The 16,595-nt window shown below is 44.3% G+C and overlaps 2 protein-coding genes and 1 long non-coding RNA gene across 5 annotated transcripts; 1 reads left to right on the top strand and 2 right to left on the bottom strand.

Annotated features, from left to right (window-relative positions):
* Window positions 1–2,178: 2,178 nt before the first annotated feature.
* Window positions 2,179–5,952, bottom strand: LOC148382217 (uncharacterized). 3 transcript variants are annotated; one of them, XM_088360082.1, is made up of 5 exons: window positions 5,692–5,952; window positions 3,562–3,660; window positions 3,274–3,417; window positions 2,947–2,995; window positions 2,179–2,809 (listed from the first exon to the last, which is right to left on the bottom strand). In XM_088360082.1, the coding sequence occupies exons 1-4, from the start codon at window positions 5,771–5,773 to the stop codon at window positions 2,955–2,957; spliced, it is 366 nt and encodes a 121-aa protein (XP_088216208.1). In that variant the 5' UTR covers window positions 5,774–5,952; the 3' UTR covers window positions 2,179–2,809; window positions 2,947–2,954. The 3 variants fall into 3 exon arrangements, with proteins under 3 accessions (XP_088216208.1, XP_088216206.1, XP_088216209.1); XM_088360080.1 differs by having other exon boundaries at window positions 2,179–2,812; window positions 5,692–5,951; XM_088360083.1 differs by lacking the exon at window positions 5,692–5,952 and adding an exon at window positions 4,312–5,613 and having other exon boundaries at window positions 2,179–2,812.
* LOC148382216 (uncharacterized) lies at window positions 5,344–9,057 on the top strand. The gene is made up of 3 exons (XR_015854036.1): window positions 5,344–5,608; window positions 7,409–7,668; window positions 8,852–9,057. It is a non-coding gene; the product is annotated as an uncharacterized LOC148382216 (long non-coding RNA).
* rnf40 (ring finger protein 40) lies at window positions 8,372–16,547 on the bottom strand. Its single transcript, XM_088360078.1, has 20 exons — window positions 16,391–16,547; window positions 15,849–15,997; window positions 15,607–15,774; window positions 15,218–15,530; window positions 14,946–15,149; window positions 14,733–14,854; window positions 14,493–14,639; window positions 14,067–14,141; window positions 13,881–14,000; window positions 13,236–13,415; window positions 12,979–13,114; window positions 12,760–12,881; window positions 12,384–12,643; window positions 12,178–12,295; window positions 11,725–11,874; window positions 10,376–10,588; window positions 9,934–10,059; window positions 9,384–9,524; window positions 8,914–9,015; window positions 8,372–8,708 (listed from the first exon to the last, which is right to left on the bottom strand). The coding sequence occupies exons 2-20, from the start codon at window positions 15,984–15,986 to the stop codon at window positions 8,532–8,534; spliced, it is 3,012 nt and encodes a 1,003-aa protein (XP_088216204.1). The 5' UTR covers window positions 15,987–15,997; window positions 16,391–16,547; the 3' UTR covers window positions 8,372–8,531.
* Window positions 16,548–16,595: the final 48 nt, after the last annotated feature.

Raw genomic sequence — 16,595 nt, 5'->3', positions numbered from 1 at the left:
CCCTGCAGCGCATAGTGAATACGGCTGGTAAGATTATTGGTGCTTCGCTTCCCTCCCTGAAGGACATTTACACCTCCCATCTCACCCGCAAGGCAACCTCGATTGCCAGAGATGTGAGTCACCCGGCTCACTCTTTGTTTGACCTTCTGCCCTCTGGGAAGAGGTACAGGAGCCTGCGCTCCCGCACCACCAGACTCGCCGACAGCTTCTTTCCCCAGGCTGTTAGGGCCCTGAACTCGCTACCCCCTTCTGCGTAGCGTGCGGCACTGTTGCGCTATTTTCGGGAATGTCTGCTGTACGCGCACTTGCTCTTTTTTGTTTTTTTCTTTTTGTGCTCCTCTTAATTATTTATTTATTTATTTATTGTTGTGTTATTTATTCATTATTTATTCAGCACGCTTTTGTTATACTTGTTTACTGTTTGTCTGTTGTGAGCCATGTCTTGTCACCGTGGGATAGGGGGGAACGAAATTTCGGTTTCTTTGTGTGTCTTTGGCATGTGGAGAAATTGACAATAAAGCTGACTTTGACTTTGACTTTGACTTTGACATGGACCATATGTTCATGTAATGACGCCAAGCTACTGCAAGATGGCAGTGCTGTTGGATGGTAGGTCACTTGTATGTAACCCAGTGTAAAATGAACATGTCCATTTCCTTATTTTTCCATCTTTTTTTTTCATCTATATTTACATTAAAGAAAGAGCAATGATGAAATGGAAATGGACATGCTCATTTTAAGCTCGGTTACATACAAGTGAGTGGGCACTGCCGTCCTGCGGTAGCTTGGCGTCATTACATGAACCGTTTCATTGTAGTCAAAAGCCCATGTTTAATAATATATTAAGTAAATTATATATGTATGATATTATTTACATATACACATATATATAATTATATATACTATATATAATTATATATATATATATATATATATATATATATATATATATACAAATATATAATTTATATATAGTTTTTATTATAATTATAGTTATAATATATTATTATTATATATTATTATTGTTATTATTATTAAATATTATATTGTAATTTTAGATCATTTGATTAATATAATATATATACAATTTAATTGATATATTATCAAACATATGGGTTTTTGACTATCGTCGGTTCATGTAATGACGCTAATCTACCACAAGACAGCAGTGCCTCCATTCACTTGTATGTAACCCAGTGTAAAATGAACGTGTCCATTTCCTTTTCATCGTTGCTCTTCCTTTAATGTAACTATCATTTCACTTCAGTTACAATGTGGTTATTAGACCTTAAACATATGAGTAGTTTACTGTACATCTGTTTAGTTTAAAATATCATTGCATAAACAGGATTAAATAAGTACGTACGCCGTACAATATCAAACATACAGGTTTTCACTATGAAATTGTTCATGTAATGACGCCTAACTACCGCAAGATGGCAGTGCCCCCATTCACTTGTATGTAACCCGGTGTAAAATGAACATGTCCATTTCCTTTTTTTTCATCATTGCTGTTTCTTTAATGTAAATGTAATTTCAATTCAGTTACAATATGGTTTTTAGAACTTAAACATATGAGTACTTTACTGTACATCTGTTTAGTTTAAAATATCATCACATAAGCAGAATTAAATAAATACGTACGTCGTACGATATTAAACATATAGGCTTTTGACTCGATAGTTTATGAAGCGAACAAGCGAATGGGGGCACTGTCGTTTTGTGGTAGATTAGCGTCATTACATGAACCGCTTTATTGACGATAGTTAAAAGCCCATATGTTTGATAATATAGTAATTAAATTATATATATATTGTATTAATTAAATTATCAAAAATTATAATATAATTATATTTAATAAACATAATGGAAAATAAGTAGGATTTAAAGCTTGGGTTACGGTTCATACTAGAGTTAGGGTGTCAAACTAGGGTTTAACGCTAGGATTAGAGTTTCAAGGTAGTTTGAAACCCTGACCCTAGAGAACTCGTGCTAAATTTTTCATTGTAATCCTCATAGATTAAAAGTGTTCTGCTCAGTATTTACGTCATATTGAACTCTTGTCATAGAAGTGTCGTTTTCTGCTTCTTTGTTACAAGCTCATTTAGGGTGAAAGGACAGCAGTGATTGAAAGACTTGGAAATCAATGTCTACTCAAATTCACACCACCCACCACCACAAAGTTCAAAGATTTATTGTGAAAATACATTTGGTACACAAAAAGAGCAATAAGAGGACACATTAGGTCAAAAGAAGCCAGTGCATGTACACAACATTTCTGGGGGAGCATTACTATCATTAGGGAGTTAAAAATCATAAACTGGCATGGATGAAGTTTAGACATAAAAAATCTCTAATAAAGTTTCATTTTAAAATGTGCTTGTTTCTCAAAACATGAATTCAAATGTTAACCATACACTCACTAAAATAAATTCTGAATCATTCCTAATAGTGTCCGGAGTTGGATTTCTGTACATGGTTTAAAACTAAGTGTTTTTTAAAAGTAACCACGAGTATTTGGAAAGGAAACAGAAAAGTCACAGACTAAAAAAATAAGTATTGTGTCGGGTTTGGTTGGCAGGAGCCACAGTAACAGTGCACGATTGTCTAGAGAAAACGCTTCACCTAAACATTAGCTACATTCAAACAGACACCAGCAGCCTGTCCCGCCCACTAGCCCGACCTTTGACCTCTTCATACTTACATTCATGCTATTACGTGACCGAAGGTCACTGGGTCAGGTCGGGGGGTGAGCGCTCGCCATTTGATTCTGTACGTCACATGAGTGTGTTTCCAGAGGAGGATGAGGCTGCTGAAGACAAATAGCGACCATTACAGAAAGTTAAAATGTAAGATATGACTCTTGATAATGGCAATACGATATTTTGCCTCGCCCGTAGTTACATCACATTGAAGACAATCACATGACGTGAAAAGTACACTCACTGAAAGGTTTACGCTTGATAAAGTGGCCCTGCAGTTTCTTCAATTGGTTCTGCAAATTCAAAACAAAGTAGAAAAAAAAGTGTCATGTAAAGGTTCACGGTACATGCTCATGTTTACCAGCATTTGCTAACAAGTGACATTTGCATGACTTTTATTCTTTACGGTCACTCAAATAACGTTAGCTGTCACAATGTTGCTGATATAGACACATGGACCAAGATACAAAATAATCCAGTCCAGGCTAAAAGTAAAAAAAGGATAATCATGATGCCTTATGGCTCAGTGGTCTGATGTAATCATAATAAAACCAAACAAATAATCATATACCTCGTAGAGGCAGTTTGTGTGACTTGCGGCGATGCACCATGACGCCGATGAGGAGCGCGGCGCCCACCAGGATCACGGCCAGCACCGAAAAGCTACTGATGGCCGCCAGCTTCCATACGTCTGACGTTTCCTCCACCAATTTGCCTACGGTTGACAAATCACAACTTTTATTTGGGTTCAGTTGAGGCCTTACTTGAAATAATATTTAACTTTGATGGTTACGCGCGCTCTCTCCCAAGTGGTAAGCACACTAAGTTCAGTTCAGTCGCAGTTCATATAATGTCTCACATGTGTTGCACGACGGTGTCTTGGGGTACTGCTTGCAATACGCACACGGTACGCACGAGTCCAGATCAGAATTCCAGAATTCCGAGAGTCCACATTTACCTACGCACATGAAAACTTGTTAAAAGAGCAAGAGTAATTGCATTGCACATTGCACCTACAAATTGTCCCCCTCTAAACTTATAAATGTAATCATCTGACAGTATACATTACGAAAAAAAGCCAAAAGATGCCCATAAGTTACTGAGGCAGTCAATTTAGTGTTAAACACGACCGTGTGCTGTCATCATGTGGCTAAAAGTGGACGTACACCCAAAATAAACTTAATGGCGTTACAGTGTACTGAACAAAAAAAAACTGTGCTTCCTTGGGCTTGTTAGTGTTTCTTCCACGGGACGTCACCCAGATGAAAACAAGATGGTGTTTAAGGGGGAAAGGCTTCCTTTCCGCCCGCCCGCTGTGGACACAATGGAAGTCTTCATTTGTTTGCATGACAGCCAGACAGATGAACGCTTCAATGTGTGCCCCTATTTTTTTCCGTCTTTTTTAAAAAAATGATAATTACAAGATATCAGAACTGAACGTTGCACGCAATATCCAGTTGAGTAATTTCACTGTATTTTAAAGACCAAAACATACATGTTAGACAGAAAACCATGAAAAAATATACAAAAATGAAATACTGCCCAGTGCCGACTATTATATTAACACCCAATGTGAAACGCCATAAACGGAATGAGTACTTATTCTCACCATTTTTTGACATTGTAAAACTCTTGAACGCTTTACAAGTTGTACAAGTCGTGTGTCGTCACAGTTGTCTGCTGCAGAACCAAGGTCCGTTAGCCCCCACCCGATTTTTTTTCTTTTTTTTTTTTTTTTAACTTTAGTATGCTAGTGCAGCACAGTGTGGTCGGAATGCGTAGTCGTAGAGCAAATGTGGCACCAGCAGAGGAAGAACTCCGGGAATGCCCAAGGTCAGGAGGAAGGAGCGAGCGTAGGCGTGACCGTCAACTGACCCCCGTCTGACAAAGCGCGTCTGCACCGCAACGTGTTGCAACGCAGCAAACTTTCGCGTCACGCGTGTCCGCGCTCACTCTGGGAGTTTTCTCGCCCCTTCGAGGCTGCGTGTGCAATCTGGCGCTGGCTTTCGCATTCCTGACGTTGGGGAGTCTCGTCTTTTTGGGTGTGGGGATGTTGCGTTTAGTCATAAAACAGACGGGGGCGGGCCAAGCAGCAGCTGATATCCAGATGTGGGAGACTCAGTGTTTGGAGTGGCGGAGGACACACGCACGCACGCACGCGTACGCACGCCGACACGCATACAAGAGAGACGCTTGAAAGCATCAGGAAACAATCTGAGGGCGAGCAGTGTTTTGCTATGAACTCAGTCAGCCTGCTGTCCTCCATCGGGATTCAATGCAAAGCCTTAGCAAAACAGCCGAACTAAACTCTTTGTGTAGGATCAATCTTGTTAGTTGGATTGTTTATATCGACTTATGATACAGGCCAAGATAAAAGTCAATCATAGTTTGTGTATTATTATATAAAAGTCAATCAGCTTGTATTATTGACAATATTTTAAGTGATATTTCATATTGTATGGTTATTTTATTTTTCTGTTAAAAGCGCTTTGGCAAAGCTACTAAATAAACCGAGATGTATTGTATGTTGATTGATGACCACGGGAAAGCCGTGGTTTTCACAATCCCTGAAGGCAACACCTTAGATTGTGGTGCCTTCGGAGTCGGTCGGAGCTGCTTCAGACTGTCCTTGAAGGCATCACCTGACATACACCTAATTACAGTAGCTGTACTGTATATTAAGTGCAGTGTTGCCTTTAAGGTCAGCCTGAAATCAGAGTAAAATCCACCTACAGAGGAAAGGTCACGTGTTTATTATCGTTAATGATGTATTTTCTTTGTTTCGTACCCGAGTCGTGAGGAGCTACTTCGGGTAGGACCGAAAGTTGAAGGACAGTGCATGAGGCGGATGATGGCTTTCTGAAATCAGGCCATTGGAATGCGGAACCGGTCAACTATGTAAGCCGGTAAAGGAAACGCTGCACATGCACACGCACACGCACAAAAGACACACAGAAAAAGAAGCTTAAATCGAACAACCAAAACTTACTTTTTTGTGCCCACGTGCCGTGGAACGCGCTCAACAACGCCACAAAAAATCCGCAAATTGTGCATAAAGCGTGGGAATCCATCGTGCGAGTGTGCGCGCGCTCAAAACACACCAATTAAAAATAATTTAAAATATGTTCACGCTTAGAGCGAGGAGCGCGCGGTGGTCGTCAGCATGGGAAAGTGAACATCACGGAGTGACTCACCGGGACCACTGTGCTCCGTGTTTTTTAACACTGGAGAACACACCCACGCTCACTCACACACATGCGCGCGCGCGCGCGCCATGAGTCATTTCCTATCCACTTTACACTGCTCCACTTCACTCGGAAACTCCACCAGAGGACCTTTTCTTCCTTTTCCCACATCCAATACATGCACACGACAAACTATTGGACACACACGCGCAAAAATGATTCAACTTTTAAACGTGCTATTTGATTCTCACAGTAACACACGGGGGCGAGCGAGGGTGCGAGACCTTGTAGTCTGGATTCAATCGTGTTCTCATTGTTATTACCACGCCTGACGACGTCATCCCCGCTGGCTGCCAACACACACACGCACACAGTGCAGAGGCGCGCATAGAAAAAAAGACCTTAATGACATCCAATGGCGCAACGTGCTTTGTTTTCGGGAAAACTTCAATAATAAGCTAACGGGACCATCCTGCCATAACAGGACACACCGCAAGGGGTGGAAAAGTGGGTGTAGTGATTTGCATGTCCGCCTCAGGCTGTCAGGTTCAGAGTTTGAATCTGGGATGCCGGGTTTGTTAAATTATCCATACATAGGAATCTAAGTCTAAATTCCTGATTTTTTTTTTTTTTTAAATATTTGATGTTGCACTTTCCACCCCGAATAACACGCCTACCGCAAGGGGTGGAAAAGTGGGTGTAGTGATTTGCATGTCCGCCTCAGGCTGTCAGGTTCAGAGTTTGAATCTGGGATGCCGGGTTTGTTAAATTATCCATACATAGGAATCTAAGTCTAAATTCCTGATTTTTTTTTTTTTTTTTTTTTAATATTTGATGTTGCACTTTCCACCCCGAATAACACGCCTGGTAAGAGCGCTGTGCAAAATTAAAATAATATTAATTCACACTTTGGAAGATGTGAGTGTCCCTGACGCAGAGTGGTGTTGTTATTAGCGTCTGGGGGTAGGGTGTAGCCTCCCGCAGTCGTGCAAATGCACAATAACAAGGCAGTCGACTCATGGCCACTCCGCACCGAACATCTGGAGGTGTGCGACACCACCAAAGTTTTTTGTGCCTGTCGGGACAATCAGGGCCAACAAGCTACCTCAAGTCAAACTATTGCTCCATGAAATATGCATGGGACTATTTTTGTTTTGTTACGTCCAATATGATTTCTGCTTCTACATGTTGCTGTGACAATTTCATCTGCCCAGTGTATTAGAAATGGGACAGTTTGAGCCAAGTCAGCCTTCATGATCAAAAGTTGTGATTCTGGAGATGAAATGATTCGGACAGACAAGAACAGTATTAGTATTGACTGTTTTCCAGTTTTGCTGGTTTCTAGTTGTGACATGGTAATTGAAAGTGGATCATATCTCAGGTACCAAACACACTTTAAGCTTAACCAGTTATATCGCAGACTTTTTTTTTTGTTTAGCTGACATTATAACAAAGTCTTCTGGAACGTTGATCTAACTGTTCGCAAATGCTGAATTAACTCTCCCCCCCTCCTCTGTGGAGTCTGGAAGCGTTCCTGCGCAACATGGTGTGAACTGCCTTTCCCACAAGTTCTAACGTCAAACAGACGTGAGCCAACCTCGCAGCGATCGTTCACATCGGCCGATGAGCGGCGGGAGGAGGAAAAAGGAGGCTCATCGCATTCATGACGCTCAAAGAATGTCCTCGCGCAGATGTTTTTCTACTCGACCTTTAGGACGACCTGGAGCTGCGCAACGGCCGCCCATATGTGCCGAGACTTTCCACTGCTGTGATTTCATACGGTAATGAGCCACTATAAGCTGCAGATGTTGTGTCAAACTCAGCGAGGGGCTCCATGGCAACAGGCGAACACACATACACACACACAAAAGGAGCAAATGCCTGACACACACAACAGACAACACACACACCAAAAAGCAAGTCATGAAACAAACACTAAAAGCAGACACAAAAAAATCTAACACAAAATTGGCATGGACTCAAACATAAAACCCACTGTCGGGACAAAAACAAAACAGACATGAAACGCACACGCAAACCACAGGCGGAAAACAATAAAAACAACACAGTCATGAAACGCACACACAAAACAGACATTGAAACAAACAGGCAGACAAAACAAAAGCACACAACAAAATAGACACTTGACACACAAAAACACAACACATGAAACCTGCAGACACACACAGACACACAAACCAAATCCTGATGCAACCCGCCCACACGCCGAGCTGAGCCAAGGTGATGTAAAGAGTGTCGTATACGCTGATGGCGTGCCAAATTGGCTCGGGTCTCTGCGGGCTTCTCAACCCCTCTAGAACTCGGCGATGATGTCACACATAGCGTCGCGCTCTATAAATTACAAACACGCTCGAGCAAGTAAGTAAGACCTTAAATCCATCAGTTTTCATTTCCGGAATGCAAAGAAAGGCTTCAAGAAGAAAAGACGACGGGCGTGAGAAGAAAGCGGCGGAGAGCAGCACACCAAGTTGACTGACAGCTGTTTATTCCACAAAGACAACACGCGGTCGCTAGCCGTCCGTCCGTCCGTCCGTTTACGTTTGTCCCCAGGTGGCAACCACGCCTTGAAGCGGACATCCAAAGGGAAAGACAAGCTTGTCCGTTTGGATGTCCGTTTTTTTTTTTAGGTGATGTAGATGCGGTGAAAGTCATTGGCCCCGAATGCGCAGTTGCACTTGGGGCACTTGCGCTGGCGTGTGTCGTAGCGCATTTTCAGACATTCGTAGCAGAAGACGTGGAAACACTTGGTGAGCACCGTGTCTTTGTCCCTCGTGTTGCAGCACGGGCAGCGCAACTTTGCCTGCACACACAAACAAACCAATTCAAGCATGTCACTGAAAAGCTTTCACTACGCCCCCCCCCCCCCACCCAAAAAAAGGTAAAGCGATACGAGGAGGGAAAACGACACGCTTGTATTTTACGGTTACGTTTTCTTCCCCACAGGAAGAGCGGACTGCGGATGTTGCAACAGGCCCACCTCACCATCGCGCTCAAATTTCTCGCACCTTGTACTGGTTGATTTCCTCCTGCAGGATCTCATCGGCGTCGGAGTACACCTCCACCTTCTTCTGTTTCTCCAGCTTCCGCCTCAGCCTTGAGAGATCCTCCTGGGAAGCAAGATTTATACATTTCATTTTGGCACACCTGCAAGTTGGTTTTTTTGTTTGTTTTTTTTTTAAATTAAAATAAAAAAATTGTGGGCTGTACGGTGTGTTAGTGGGTAGCATGTCTGCCTCGCAGTTTTGAGGTTTGACGCTTACAAATAGTCAGGCAACAAGCACAAAAACTTTACAAAATTACCTTCCTGTTCTTTATTGAAATAATTCATTTTTAAGTCCACTTGAATGAAATTGAAGACCTTCCAGTGAGTAAATATGACCACTCGGAGTTGCTGATACTTTCAAGTGCATTATTTTCCAAAGTGAGGTGAGACGTTTTCCAAACAAGAAAACATAGGGAGTTGATGTGACGCTACCTGCGCTCGCTTGAGGTTGCTGCTCTCTCTTTCGCGGGCCGTGCGGTTCTCGGCGACGGCAACCTGGATCTCCTTCAGCTTGGCCTGCGTGTGCTCCAGCTGCACCTTCTGGTCCTCTGCCAGCTGTGCGGCCTCCACCGCCTGGAGCAGGAGAAAACCAAACAAAGAAAAAAAAAAAACCCAACAATGTCACTCTGTAACAGCTTTTTACAAACATATGCCGAAAGGTTTTCAAACAGTCTGGGTCCGGGAAGAATTTTTTTTTTTTTCTTCCCAAGGGCGCCCTCAAATGTGTCGTAAAGGCTATAGTTTAGATTAATTATGGAAAAACTGATTTGAAAAGCCTGGCATTTGAGCAGGGGTGTGTAGACTTTTTCTCTCTCCGCTGTAAGCCTAATGACGCAACCTTTATTACACACTGACGACTTTGAATAAACATGGGAACGTTTAGTGATGAGCGAGCGGGCGCAAACAATTATTCGCGTTGCTCCATCTGTGCGCAGTCAAAGCGTGCCGACGGATCATTAGTGAGTCACAAGGCCTTTCTCACCTTCCTCTTGTTGAGTTCCAGCGCTTGAGTCCTGAGCGACAGCTCTTTTTCCAGGGTGGCCAGCGTGCTTTGAAGAACTCCCTCTTTTTCCTCCAATTTCTGCACCACCAGCAACTGAGCATCCACCTGGTAACAAGAAGGGTGGGTGGGGGGTGGGGGGTGGGGGGTGGGTCATTATCAGCCAGTAACATTTAGGGCTGGGTGAGTATTCTCTTAAGCAACAACAGTGATTTGTGTATTTATGGTTAGGCAAATTGACTTGTTGGTAGATTTTTGTTTTTTTAAATCCTCAATTATTGGGGTAAAACTCACATTGACTGGTTTTGTACAATTAGTTTTGGCTCTATCTGGTGGTATCTTGGTGCAAAGGAACTACGTTAAAATGTGTTCAAGAGCTTTGCGGCCTTGTTGTGACAACCCATTCAGGGTTTTGGGCTCCCACCTGCGTCTTGAAGGTGAGGACCTGGTCGGCCAGCTCTTCTTTTTCCTCCTTGAGCAGCTTGTAGATCTGGTTGGATTTGATGCGCTCGCTCATCAGCTTGAAGTTGGCGTCGTCCTTCTCGCGCAGTTGCTGCAAGAGCCGGCTGTTCTGCTCCTGCATATCCTCGAAGGCCTGGCCCGTCACGTCCATCTCACTCAGCAGCGCTTCCTCCTCCTCCAGAGAAACAAATAACTCAGCTCGACACCTGCCGTTACGACCAGAGCTATGAAACTTGACGTAAGCAACTGGACCAAATTTCTACAATACTGCAGTTGCTTCCCTTGCTTTTATGGTCAGCCTGTAAAGAGAACACCATATCCGATCTTTATGCCTTGAACGGCCGGATTTTGGGCAGGAAGGAATCACGCTGAACAAATGTAAAACAACTGCTTCACACGGGGCCTGAGGCGCTGGCTAAATCAGTATCAGTCTGGACTGTGTTAGGTGGGCGGGACCTCCCAAGCCGAAGGTGCCTCAGGCTCTCCGAGCACCAACGTCTCTCGAGCTTATCAAGTCTCCATTGTACCATTTCAACAAGCTTCAACATTTTAGCCACTGAGAGACGTTTTACCGAGGACGCAACTAAATGCAACTACCCCCCAACAGAAGAGACAGAAACATAACCACATTCAATTGCATAATAAGTTGACATGCAGGTTTTTCCCCCTCCAAAACTACAATTTATAGCAGTTTGACAAGCGCCGTGTTCAACAATATGCCATTTTAAGGAGCTACTTAAGAAAAGAAAAACACTAAAAAAAAAAAAAAAAAAAGAACCTAAGGCCCACAAGAACAATAATTGGAACGGCCAAGCAATTCTAAAAACACAGAAAACCTCAGAGGAAGCATTACAACCCCTCTTCCAAAAAATAGTTAACTTACAAATGCGCTTGCCTTCATTCAATTTTTGCGTCATTTTTTTTCATGAATTTAGTATGAATGGCTCTTGGAGGACTTTAGCCCTCCAGAGCTACATTAAAAATCGAAGACTTGTCAAGTCAAAGGTAACAAGCGTTTTAAAACACGAGCCAACGTGGGTGTGTCCCATGTCCTCGTGGCACAGGTTGAGCAATTACAACATTGCTGAGGCGACACTCCACCTCTGAGAGATCTCACGGCAGCCTTCCACATGTGTCGCGTCATTCTGTGACCTGAGTGACTTGGACAAAGCTACACCAGAGAGGCACACCCAAAAAGATCCCCCCCTCCATTTCGAGACATAGAGGTCATTCTGCAACTCCTCCCTTGACTCTTACACCATGTTCAACTCCATCTTGAATTAAACCTCGGCACATGTGTGTGGTGAATACCTGTTTGGTGGCGGCCAGTTTCTTCTGCAGATGCTCGATGGTGTCTTCCGCCACTCGGATCTTCCTGAGGGCGTCTTCGTCGGCCAGTTTCTTGCTCTCCTTCTTCTCGCGCTCCTCCAGCTCACGCACACGGATCCGCAACTCGTCCACCTACACGTGGACGTGGGGAAGATTATACCCTGCACAACTTATAAATTGAAATAATCTAATCTTCAATCTTCTCAGCTGGATGCGGTCATGTTCAAAATTAATCAATCACATTTAAAATCACCTTAAATGGGACTTAGCACGCACCAGCTACCAATGTCTCCAGTGGCTCTGTTTAAGCTCCAAATTAACTTCAGATGTTCTAGTACGCTTTTGTTGCCATTGTTTTTCTTTCTAGCAGAAGCAAAACATGATGCTGCCACCAAAACGCAAGGTAAAAGACAATCACAAAGATGGGGGGCAGACCTCTGCTTTGGACTTGCGTTCAGCTGCCATGAGCTGCACTTTGTCTCTCTGCTCCTTTGGAGCCGATTTATGCATGTCCAACAGGAGCTTCATCTCCTTTTGTGACTCCTGAGCTTTCCTGGAGGGCGGCAAAGCCACAAGATGTTACACAAGGCCAGGGTCAGAAATTGGGACTCTAAACAGGGTCAGGTCAGGGGGGTGCGTACTTGAGCTCGACTCTGAGCATCTTCAAGGTGTCCGAGTCTTTCCGCTTTAACTCGTCGCTGCGCTGCCTCTCGCGCTCGCGTTCCCGCTCCCGTTCGCGCTCGGCCTCCCGCTCCCTCTCACGGGCCCGCTGCCTCTCAAGCTCCTTCCTCCTCTCCTCCTCCTCCTCTTGGTCGTCATCTTCCTCCTTCTTCACGTCCGTGGCGTCGCTGCTCGACTCCTCCAGGGCCAGAACGCCGGCATCGCTGCTCAGGCAGCGTAGCTTTGGGCAAAAACAAGTCGTTTGAGAACCTTTGCTGTCATCGATAGCGTCGTGAACTTCAAAAATCGCAAGTAAGCAACATTTGAAAGCGGGCAGCGTAAACGTGAATCGTCTACCTTGTTGATTTCGATCTGGGTTTCGCGTAGCTTCCTCTTAAAGCGCTGCACGTCCCCTTTCAGCTGCAGGTTGTGGTTCTGAAGGCTGCTGATTAAGTGTCGCATCTCCCTGTTGATTGGTCCTGGGGTAGATAACAGGAAACATTTGAGTTTTTTTGCATCATGACATCATGCTTTACTAGGCGCTGTTGCAGTTTGTCGCTGAGGCTTATATGGTACCTGCTTGCTCATTGGCGGCAAGATTTTGCTCAAACTCGATGCGCAACATCTCGTATTCTTTGCGCACTTGGGCCAGTGTGTCCTCCAGCTGGATGACTTCGGTGCGTAGCTTCTTCTGGAGGGACAGCTCGTCACTCTGAAGGGAACAATGCGCACAGCGGGATCACTCAATAGGGCACGTCACAGGCGTTGTCTCAACAATCGTCAATTGCGCAGAAAAGAGAAATAATTTGGTGGGGGGAGACAATGAGGTGTACCTCCATGTGCTCAATCTGTCTGAGGTGGGCGTTCTTGGCTGTAAGCAGGAGGGCCCGAGCCTCGTCCAGCTGGGTTTTCACTCCCAGGGACTCATTGTAGAGCAGCGAGAACTGGGACTGCAGACACTTGTACTCCACCGTCTCCTTCACAACTTCCTCCGGAATATTACGCAAATCCATCTGGAATAAGGAAGAAGTGGCAAAAGTTTAGGCGCAGTCTGCGTTTGCAATCATTCACTCCTTCCTGATCACTATATACAGTGGATATATAAACATAAAAAAATACGACACACCTCTGCTCAATTGCCATATTTTTGTGAGACAAAAAATTTAAGCATCCGCTTTCTTCACACCTGCTTTGTTTAGTTAAATGAACTCTAACTTGCGCTGCGCTTTGTCTGGCTGCTCGTCAACACAGCCGTCCCGATTGGGAGGAACAAAACAAACAATGAGAACTTGCTGAAAAGCTGGGAGTTGCTCCAGTTGATGTCATGCACGCTACATTCCAGCGGGGCTTAATTGCCACCCTCACGGGTATTATGTGAACATAAAAACTGTAGCAGCTCCTTAGTTAGACGACCTCAACGGCCCCGCGTGCACCCACGCAACAAAAAGGTTCAAGTAGTCACTAAAGGTCACTGTCACCTTGAGCTTCTCACTCTCCCTCACGGCCTCTTGAAGCTCCACCTGCAGCTTCTCCAACTCTGCCATGCGGCTATTGGCTAACTCCTGGATGTGCTCCAGCTCCGTGTTAAGACTCTCAAACTGCAAAGTAAAAACAATTGTGAATAAAACATTTGCAAATGGGGGGTTGTTTTAACAAGCACTCACCTTTTGAATGGTTAATGTTATTTGGCCTCCGGCAAGTCCGGCTGAGCTGCCGGTGCTACTGTGGCCAGACTTCAGCTGCAGACCACAAAAAAAAAAAAAAAATAGACCAGAGAGGTTATTAATCACTTATGATTTATTAAGAGTAAAAGGCACCCTGCCTATGAAAAAGCAGTAAATTAACCTTGTTGAGCAAGTGGGCTTAAGTTGTGTTTATTTAGATGTATTTGCTTTCTGTCTCTGGTATTTTTGAAAAATTATAGCAATTAATTTTTCCACTGATGCGTCCATAATATTTGGGTGAGAAAAACGTCCGCTTTAAATCACGCTTGCCGTCATTCGGGTCACGAGTGAGCTGGAGCTTGCCCCAGATGATAAACATCGCAATGTCCAAAGTGGCAAAAAACAGACAAAATAAGGAAATTGCACCTGCTCCATGGCTTCCGCCAAGTGCTTGTTGAGCTTTTGTTCCCTGTTTCTGAGTTTCTCAATGTCCCACTGCAGGTCCTCCACAGTGGTCTCCATTTCCGACACCTTGGTTTCTGCACTGGTCATCTTATCCACCAATTCGTTGTACTGTCAGGAGAAGAGGGGGTGGGGAAGGGATGCTTATATGTTTAGGACACACGCACGCAGCCGCAATCTCAAGCGTGTCTAATGGCATCTCACCTCCATGGATGTTTTGTGATGTCGGCCTTGCAACAGGGTGGCTTGATCTCGCAGTCTACGGTTCTCGTCCAGCAGGGTACGGTTCATGGCGCCCACGCTGGCCAGGCTCTCGTCCTCGCACGCTGCAGGCAGGTTGAAAAAAATAAAAAATATTAAACTCGATATTTCCCATTAAATTTGAAACTTGCCAGAATCTTGCAACCATCATCTTACCCGCAGCTTGGATCTGCTTGCACATGTCATCAATGCAGCTGTGCAGCCTGTCAAAGACGCACACGAGGCAAGCGATGGCGTCCTTGCTGAACAGCATGCGATCCTGGAGATGCAGCATGACCTCTTCTTCGTTGCTGTACTCCAGCGTGGCTAAGAACCCTTTGGCACAGTCGCTCAGGGGGGGAGGTGGTGGCGGCAATGCTTCTGTGCACGAGAATCGACAATTTTTCAAAAGGGGTCACAAATATTAAGTGGCCAATATAGCATCTAACCTGTGGCTGCCTGCTGTTGGGGCTCGGTGGGGTTTAATTGGTCCGATCCATCAGGTGGTGGAGGCTGCTGAGGAGCCTCCGAATGCCTCTCTTTTGTTACTTCATCTTGCGGCTGATACTCTGGTGGTTTTCTGTCATTCTGTGCCTCAGGAAGTGGAGGTGGCGGCACACCAGAGGTTGGTGAGGCGATACTGACAGCGTCTGTCTCCATGGGCACAGGATCGGGAAGTGGAGCAGGTGGGGGAACTGGTGTTGATGGGACTGGGGCCTCTGGTTCAATACATTTGCGCAGAATATGGACCCTTTCTTCCAGCTGTAATCAAGATTTTTATCCCTAAGCACGGATCTTTAAAATGTCAAAGTCAAACAATTGTTTTGTGTAGTAGTACCTCAGACCAGTAACGATTTACAATCAACAGGGTGGTGTCATCAGTCGCTTGCCTCTTTTCAAGCTTCTCTATTTTCTCTCGTAACTCATCCTCCATCGCTTGTCGCTGCTCCAAGCGCTCACTCAGCTTTTTATTCTTAAATTGGATCACTTTCATGTCCATTTCCTCCTGCACATCAAATAAGAAAGGCGTGGGCATGCTGAATTCAAGTGCAGGCAGATTTGCCATGGAAATGGGCTCACCGTAGACGAGACTCCTGCTATGCGAATGGGCTCAATGAGAGTGGTGGTTGTCTTCTCCTCTTTTTTGCTTTTCTTCTCAGGTGGGCCAGGGGGACTGTCCCCCCCGGAGGAACGTTTTCCTCCTCCGGCACCTGACATTTTGACTCCCCCTTGTGTGTAAGCCAACATTTAGACTTGTTATAAATAACAAGATGATGCACAGACCATACTCATTGATTCGTATTGACAGCTATCAACGACTTTATCCACGTTTAAACAATTCCAGTTACAATAGTGAAAATGAATTAACGTAGACTTGAATTATTAATTCGGGTAATATGTGGCAAACCAAACCGACAAATACATCTTTTACTTAGCTTCAATTAGCTTATATTAGCTCTATAGGCTAAGGTAAGGTAGGCTAATGCTAATACCAAAGCAGCCTTAGCACGTTAAATTCCTTGTCGACTGGAATACTATTTCACACGCACAAACAGCATAGCATAGTTTTGTAATAAAGTTCGCGAGTGAAAAAGTTTCTAGTTTCTATTTACGATACAAACCTTCTCCGGAGTGAATTGATGGACACTTCACGACATCGGAGCAGCTAGCGGAAGTGCGATTTGTACTTCCGCTAATTATGGTCGCTGGTTTGCAAAATACCGAAGGATAATTTTTCTGTTTACTAGTTTTTAAAACAATTTTGTTTAATTTCTGATGCTTTTGGTGTAGTTTATTATCATATTATAAAGGGTGGGGAAAAAACAA

The sequence above is a fragment of the Syngnathus floridae genome, chromosome 18 (genome assembly GCF_059516105.1).
Source record: "Syngnathus floridae isolate MCC-2025c chromosome 18, RoL_Sflo_1.0, whole genome shotgun sequence".
Taxonomy (NCBI): domain Eukaryota; kingdom Metazoa; phylum Chordata; class Actinopteri; order Syngnathiformes; family Syngnathidae; genus Syngnathus; species Syngnathus floridae.
Note: the sequence above shows the minus strand (reverse complement) of the source record. Positions and strands in the feature narration are given on the sequence as shown.

Excerpts from the sequence above, each read along its gene's own strand:
- LOC148382217 (XM_088360082.1), bottom strand. The coding sequence starts at position 5,773 with ATGGATTCCCACGCTTTATGCACAATTTGCGGATTTTTTGTGGCGTTG. Across the intron at positions 3,418-3,561 it reads GACACCGTCGTGCAACACAT|GCAAATTGGTGGAGGAAACG; the intron begins GTGAGACATTAT and ends TGTCAACCGTAG. Across the intron at positions 2,996-3,273 it reads ACACAAACTGCCTCTACGAG|AACCAATTGAAGAAACTGCA; the intron begins GTATATGATTAT and ends TTGAATTTGCAG.
- rnf40 (XM_088360078.1), bottom strand. The coding sequence starts at position 15,986 with ATGTCAGGTGCCGGAGGAGGAAAACGTTCCTCCGGGGGGGACAGTCCC. Across the intron at positions 15,775-15,848 it reads TAGCAGGAGTCTCGTCTACG|GAGGAAATGGACATGAAAGT; the intron begins GTGAGCCCATTT and ends TTTGATGTGCAG. Across the intron at positions 14,001-14,066 it reads TAACATTAACCATTCAAAAG|TTTGAGAGTCTTAACACGGA; the intron begins GTGAGTGCTTGT and ends TTTACTTTGCAG.